We start from the raw sequence: 7,332 nt of genomic DNA on the forward strand, positions 1-7,332 counted from the left end.
ACCTGAGCAGAACAGGCGTCTGTGAAGGTGGCGGGGGTAGCGGGAAAGGGGGTTCTGTACATCAGGGTAGGAGGTAGAGGTGGGGTCGTCCAGGGGACTGAAGTTGGGCAGGCAGTGCTGTCCGACGTCATGGGGTCACAGAGGAGGCCGAGACCCACCTGCGTTCACAGGCGAGGATTCGGCCAGAGGCCCCACGTGGCGCCTGGAGCTTTCCACAGGGATGGAGGATAGGGCAGCCACTGCGGAGCCCATCGTGCCCGCGAGCCACGTCCTCTGCCGTCCCACGGGAGCCCCAGAGCGTGCTTTTGTGGTGACCGTGTCCGTGAGCGGTCAGGCAGCCAAGGGGCCAATAGTCCAGTAGGTTTCAGAGATGAGATCGGCGTGGCTTCTGACATTTATGACCGATCGGCAGTGTTTACTGTGAGGTGGTCAAGGCCACAGAGGGGTTGGCTTCACTTTGACCAGTAGGCGCTGGCGGTAGTGGACTTGGGGGACCTCCCCAGCACCACCTCCTCCTCCCTGGGCACCTTCTCCAGTTGGGGGTGACTGTAGTGTCCTGTCGAAAATCAACTGTGGGGTCTCACGTGTGGTTTTTATTGCAAAGGAAAATGCATTTTCTTCTTTAACCTACGTTTTTCTCTTTAATTGCAGGACATTTTGGCACAAGTCCTACAGATTTTACTGAAGTCGAAGTTACTGGTATGTTTGTGCATGTTCATGTCGAGCCGGAAGGGGGCCTGTTCCTGAGATGATTGTAACAGCTGTTCTCCTGTAGGTCCTGGAAGATGAAAACGCCAACGTCGATGAGGTGGAATTGAAGCCAGACACCTTAATAAAGTTGTATCTCGGTTATAAAAAGTAAGGAAAATCTACCAAGTGGACAGCGTCCCTGCAGACGGAGGCTGGCGTGGCATGGGCTCTGGCTGCGGGATGGGGCTGGCCCGGGTCGCCTTGCACCTGCCTCCGCTGCCTTCTCCGGCTGGGAAGCGCCTCTGTAAATGGCTATAAATGGCCAGCCGCGAAAGTTTGGACCTCTGTCCCAGTGTCTTGATTTTGTTTCATTTGACAAAATTTGGGAGAGCACATGAAGGCACCACATCTGTGACATGGAGGCCCGTTACTGGCCAGGCAGGAAGCCACCATGTGGCGGCGGCGGCCTGGTGCCTGCTGGGAGCCAAGGTCCCCACAGAGGTGGTGGCAGAAACTACCATGGGGGAGGGGGCGGGGGAGACATGAGGCTTGGGGAGCAGAGGCTTCTTAAAGATCAAAAGCAAAGAAGCCGTGAGAGCACCTGCGCTTTAGAACGACAGTGGTCGGTCTCCCGTTTTCTCGGCAGTAAGAAGTTAAGGGTTAACATCAATGTGCCGATGAAAACCGAACAGAAGCAGGAACAAGAAACCACGCACAAAAACATCGAGGAGGACCGCAAACTGCTCATTCAGGTGACTTGGGGCCCGCACAGGGTGGCCACCCTCCCAGGGTGACGCTCCGTGGGTCGTGGGGCGGCCGGGAGCGGGTGCGGGGAACCTGCCAAGTTCATGTGAAACGGGGAGGGGGTGTCACGGGGAGGCCACTTCTGTGGCTCCGAGGACGCCGTGTTCCCTCTTTTCCCCCCGATGCGGTAGTAGCTGTTTTCTACTTAACATCCCAGTTAGCGTGTGGTACGATGATGTCAGGACATGTTTTCTCATTTTTAAAATGCTCCATAGTTGGGTTAAATTATTAAAGCTGCCCAGGAGACCCGAGCCTGCTGATGTTTATCCCGTTAGAGTTGAAAGCCAGTATCCTGTGTGTGCTCGTGACCATTTACGAAACCGCAGTCCTCTGCGCAGACACGGCTCCTGGTGGCCGGTTGGCTAGTTGTCCTGAGTGATTCGGGACGGCCGTAACCGTGAAACGCCCTGGTTTTTCCTCCCCGGGTGACTGGCGGGTGACGTAGGCGGCCATCGTGAGGATCATGAAGATGCGCAAGGTCCTGAAGCACCAGCAGCTCCTCGGAGAAGTGCTCACCCAGCTGTCCTCGAGGTTCAAACCGCGGGTCCCCGTCATCAAGGTACAGGAGTCACGCGGCAGAAGCTGCCCAGGTGTCACTTTAGGAGAGACGTGTAGCAAAAGCGAGGCACTTGGCCTGTCCGTACATACTAGGTTTCCACAAGAGGAAGTGGGCTTCATTTCAAATCTTGTTACTGAAATCCGTACACGGGGCAATGCACAAATCTAAGTGTCCGGTTTGCTGATTCTCCCCAAGCAAATACGCTTGTACAGCCAAGACCCAAATCAGCAGTTAGAAGGTGACCAGCATTCCAGAAGCTTCCCCCTCGCTGCGTCCCAGCCAGGACCCGTGCTCCCCGTCGGGTCCCCTGTGGCCGACTCTCACTCCCACAGCAGGCCCGCTCCCGAGCGCCCCTCCTCGCTGTGTGGGCGCCCCCAGCTCAGGGGGCTCTGAGAGTAGCGAGTCCACGACCGCTTGGGTCCGAGCCAGCGCGGAGCCCCCGACAGTCAGGAGGACCGCCCCCAACCCCAGCTCCTGGGATGACACGTAGCCCGGGAGCCAGCTTGTTCAGGGAGTCCCCCCGGCCCCTGCCGATGACGTCCCCAGGTGAGACAGAACGGCCACGAGGTCCCGCTCCCCGCGGCCCCATGCCGGCTCTGAAGCCTCAGTCACCCTGGGCGACGTTGACAAGGAAATGGGCACCGAGGGGACTTGGCTCAGGGAAGCAGTGGACGGACTGTAGGTGCCCCCGGCTGAGTGCTCGGTGGAGGAGGGGAACTCCCGGGGCGGGGGGCAGGGGATACCTCTTCGGGTAATAAATGTGGGGGTCTTTTCCCCTTTCACCACTTCTTTTTTAAAATGATGCCCAGAAATGCATCGACATTCTGATCGAGAAAGAGTATTTGGAGCGAGTGGATGGTGAAAAGGACACCTACAGCTACTTGGCCTAACCCTTCCGGAAGGGTCTGACTGTGCAGCCCGCAGCAGACCGGTCCTGACGGAGAGATCGAGAACAACTCTGGTTCGTAGCAGCCAGCCGGCCGCCACCTGGACCTCCCTTTTTAAACCCGAGACCAGGACCCCCACCGCTGGTCTCCGACGTCCATCAGAACTGCTCAGGATTGACACACTTCAAGTCTGTAAATAGGGACACCGACGCCATTTAACCTAATTTAAGAAGAGGGGGCGGCGCGCCCCCGGGCTGCATGCTACTGCATCCACACCAGTGCGCCGGCTGCGGGGCTGGGCCGGCGTCCGCGGAGGCATCGGCGTCGCCAGCACCTCCTGTGAGAGCAAGTCTAACGGACCCACGTTGTACCCTGCTATGAAAAACCATTTGTATAGTGTGTTTCATTTTTTAATGTGTGAAAATAAAGAAAATTAAAGAATTTCTGTACAAGTGGCATCTGGTTTTGTTTTAAGTTTCACCGATTTCTGCATGTAAATAAGAGGTGCTGATTGTGCAGATTTCCAAGCCCGAGTCTTCGTGCCCAGCAGGCTGCGCTCTGTGGACCGAGAATTTAACATCTTAAAACGTGTAAGCCTCTTACAGTCTTTTCCCCGCAGACGCTCCTGCTCTTTTCTAGGACTCTCTACAGGGACCTATACGTGTTGAATCTGTTTGACACTTGTGAGGATGTGGTGGGGAAGCTGAGGCCAGAGGCAGGGGCTAAGAGCACAGGCTGAGAGAAGCCCGTCCCAGCCATGGGCGGCCTGGCCTGGGACTGCGCCGCCCGCCGCCAGGTCCGCCCTGTCTGGAGCCCACGCCCCCGGCCTCCCCTTCGTCCAGGTTCCAGCCAGTTGTCCGCACACAGGGAGCAGCCGTTCGAGAAGAACACGCCAGCTTTTCCTGGTAAGACGCCCTTGTGGCCCCGACCCAGGAGACTGGCAAGGCCTGCCTCCCACGGGCTGGTCCGAAGGCGAGCACCCCGGGGCGGGCCATGCGCACAGCTTTGCCTCCACGTGCCTCCTGGTAAACAGGGGAGACCAGAGGCTGGGGGAGCGTGCCCTGCACCCATCTGGGCGCGGGGGTCCCCAAGCTCTAGGCTGCACTCCCCTGGCTGTGTCACTTGCTGGAGAGTCCCTTCTGCAGTCCCTCCTGGCCTGAGGGACAGTAGAAACTGGGAACCCCACCTAACACCTCACAGCCTCCTTCCGGGAGATGAGCCCTTGACCAAGCCCGCCCTGCACCCACCCTGAGTCAGGGTCACGCAAGCCAAAGGAGTGAGAGGGAAGTTCTCACAGTTTCTTGGAACAATCTGGACCTGACAGGTTAGTTTAAAAAGTTGTAAGTTCGGGGTACTTGGGGGGCTCAGTTAAGCAGCTCAAGTCATGATCTCACCATCCGTGAGTTCGAGCCCCACGTCAGGCTCTGTGCTGACAGCTCAGGACCTGGAGCTGCTTCAGATTCTGTGACTCATTCTCTCTCTGACCCCCCCCCTCCCCCCCCCGGCTCACACTGTCTCTCTCTCTCTCTCTCAGAAATAAAACATTTTAAAAACAAATTTAAAACAAAAAGTTAAGGTTGAATGGGTTAAAAGTAGTAGCAGTAAGTAGACTGAGTTTGTCAGTTTCCACGACATCTTTAGTGTCACTTTTCCACTTTTACAGACGCCCACCGCCCCAGAAACCAGGCAAAAACCAGCATCCCCCCCAGGCCCCCTCCCCCCTGATCCTGGGGTGCCCGGGCTCCCGGTGCCTGCTGGCCTCTCCCCACCAGCATGCCTTGACCGGCCTCTGGGACATTCATGCTGCAGACACCACGGAGCCCCTTTGCTACGTGGTGTTTGAGCTCCGTTAAAGGCGGGAGAGATTTTAAGAGACGGTGCTAGGGTCGAGCACCCCTGGGTACAGGGCAGGACACGTGGAACGGAGGGGCAGCTAAGCCCGGGGGCCCCCACATCCACACACCGTACCTGCCCCCGTCAGGCCAGCGTACCATTCCGTGGGGGCAGAAAGAAGCCACGTGCTTTGCCTTTCTCACCCCCCCACCCCACCCCCCACCATCCAGTTCCTGTGTGCTGACCAACTGCCTTCCCCTTACAGGAGTGGATCCCGAAACCCCAGTCTTCAGGGGAGACCCCCAGGTGTCCTGAAGGGCCCCGAGGAGAGGCCACAGGGGCCGTCGGCTGAAGGAACGCCACCACGTTCCAGGCTGTGGATACTGCGTCCTCTCGCCCGGGAAGGAGACACACAAGGTAGGGCCGCGGCCTGTGAGAGTAACGGGTCCTCCTGGGTTCGTGCCACGGTCAGACATGCCTGTGTAGACAGACTGCCGGCCAGTCCCTCGTCGGCGCCCCTGGGGGACAGTGGCCAGGGACGCCGCGGCACAGGCCCTGGGGCGCGGGTGAGGGGAGACCAGGATGCAGAGGAACAGGGAGGGGGCACCCGCAACCCAGAATCTTTCTAGTCGCTAGATGTTAACTGGGATTTAAGTAAATGCAAAAAAGAAAAAGTATCTCCGTTGCCAGAGCATTTGAGGGTGGCCTGTCTCCTGGCTGAAGACCGTCCCGTGTTCCTTTGAAAGAACTCAAGGATTTACCGCACCCGGAAGAAAAAGCAAATGTGCCTCCCCGTCTCTGAACAGAATCCCCCCTCTGGTGGAGACCATCGTTCTAGGAACCCCAGTAACGTGGGTGTCCAGGTGACCTGAGTGTATTACCAGCTCACGCCCTTCTCGGTGGCGGACCGCAGACCTTGCTCTGACAGGCGAGTGTGGACTTTCGATCGACTTTATGGAGGTTCTAGTTTGTAAAAAGCTCCACCCACCTGCTCCGTTGGCCCACTGCCACTAGCGGGGACGGCACCCACCCTCACCGGGCAGCGGGCGCAGGCGGCGGCATAAGCCAGCGTTGTCCGCAATTTCCAGTAGGAGCCCAAAGCTCGTAAAATTTTCAACGGAATACTTAGATTCTTTGAAAATGTTCACGTTAGGAACCTTTCTTGATGACCTGTCACAAGTTTAAATTCCACAATTTGTTGCTTCCCGCGTGGGTGGCGGCCAGCAGGGGTGAGGGCCCTTACACATCATCTCAGGCCGAGGTGGGAACCAGGACTCAGTCACTGAATGGATACTGTGAAGGCTGGAGACAGAATAAACCTGGACAATACTGAAAAATAAGCTTCTGAACGGATTGTAGTTTGCACATTTTCCTAAGAAACTACTAAATACGGATTGAAAGGAATTTTGACAAACAGGTTGCTCGTGGCACCGTGGGGTTTGCCGGAGTCGCTCTGGGGGCCAGAGGTGGATGACGGCGCCGGATCGTCTGCCTGTGGCCAGGGCCAGGGGGTGAGCGCTCTAGGACCAGGCGCCACTGCACTGGCCAACAGGCCCCCTGTGAGGCTGTGGCCGTGCGTTGGGAACGGTCCATGGGGATGTTCCCAAGTTCTCTGAAAGCTCTGTCCCTGATGCCCGCCCNATTTGACTACCTTGTGTGTCTGCCCCTAATTAGGAGTAAAGGGGAGTCTAAGACTCTAACTGAAGACGCCCGTTGGGACTGGGTGCACGTCCTGGGTTTGTGCTCGGAGGACCGGTGTTCACCAAGTCCGCGGAGAGAAACCGGAGAGGTGCTCTCCGTGTCTCCGTGACGGCAACTCCTGCCTTGGCGTCAGGCGTGTTGAGTGAGGCCCGCCCTGGACTGCGGGCTCTGCCCCAGCCGCGCACACGGGGGCCGGGCGCTGGCGGCGGCAGACAGGCCGGGGGCAGCGGTCCCTGCTCCCTGCGCGGTCCTGAAGGAGCCCTGTCCACGGCCAGGGTCAAGGGCGGGACGTGGCAACGCGAGAGCAAGCACTGCGCTCTCCCTGCGTGGGTCCGTCAGCAACGGGCCCCCGAGCGCGTGCCGCCACTCCCTGGACACAGGTTCACGACCCCCGTCTGTCAGCAGCGTCCTCTAGCAGAGCAAGCAAGCAAGACGGGCGTGAGGCAGGTCTGTCGTCCGAGCCAAATGGCGAATGAACTTTGGGGACTGGCGTCGCAAGGGCTTCACGTCGATACACGACGCCAGTCTCGTCGCCGTTCGCGTGGTTGGAAAGGGGAGATTGAATTAAGCTTCACATTGAAATACTTATCACATCGTGTGTGTAAATCAATCAACTAAAATGTTATCTGCTTCCAGGAAAGGCAGCTGGACCACACAGACCGATTACAGCTGCCAGAGTCCAAGGCAAGCGTCCCATTTCCCAGACGCTTTGAGGGTGTTTGTTTTATTATTAGCAGTTTTATTTTGTGAGGAACACTGGTTTGGATGTTCCCGTCGCCTTTCGTAGGTAGGTAGGGAGTCTCCTCACACTGTTGCATTTCTGAATGGCCACCTGTTCGGCTCTGTTTATACAGAGAA

The 7,332-nt window shown here is 57.7% G+C and overlaps 1 protein-coding gene across 1 annotated transcript in view; it reads left to right on the plus strand.

The window, feature by feature from the left end:
• The window catches only part of CUL1 (cullin 1), a 107,532-nt gene extending 104,140 nt beyond the window's left edge, over positions 1 to 3,392 (plus strand). Inside the window, exons 18-22 of the mRNA XM_077778028.1 lie at positions 652 to 699; positions 776 to 858; positions 1,337 to 1,442; positions 1,940 to 2,053; positions 2,863 to 3,392. Of these exons, the coding sequence (XP_077634154.1) occupies positions 652 to 699; positions 776 to 858; positions 1,337 to 1,442; positions 1,940 to 2,053; positions 2,863 to 2,943 (432 nt within the window). The 3' untranslated portion in view covers positions 2,944 to 3,392. The remainder of the gene's footprint in view (positions 1 to 651; positions 700 to 775; positions 859 to 1,336; positions 1,443 to 1,939; positions 2,054 to 2,862) is intronic.
• The last annotated feature ends 3,940 nt before the right edge of the window (positions 3,393 to 7,332 follow it).

This window comes from Crocuta crocuta, unplaced genomic scaffold, assembly GCF_008692635.1.
Source record: "Crocuta crocuta isolate KB4526 unplaced genomic scaffold, BGI_CrCroc_1.0 scaffold128, whole genome shotgun sequence".
Taxonomy (NCBI): Eukaryota; Metazoa; Chordata; class Mammalia; order Carnivora; family Hyaenidae; genus Crocuta; species Crocuta crocuta.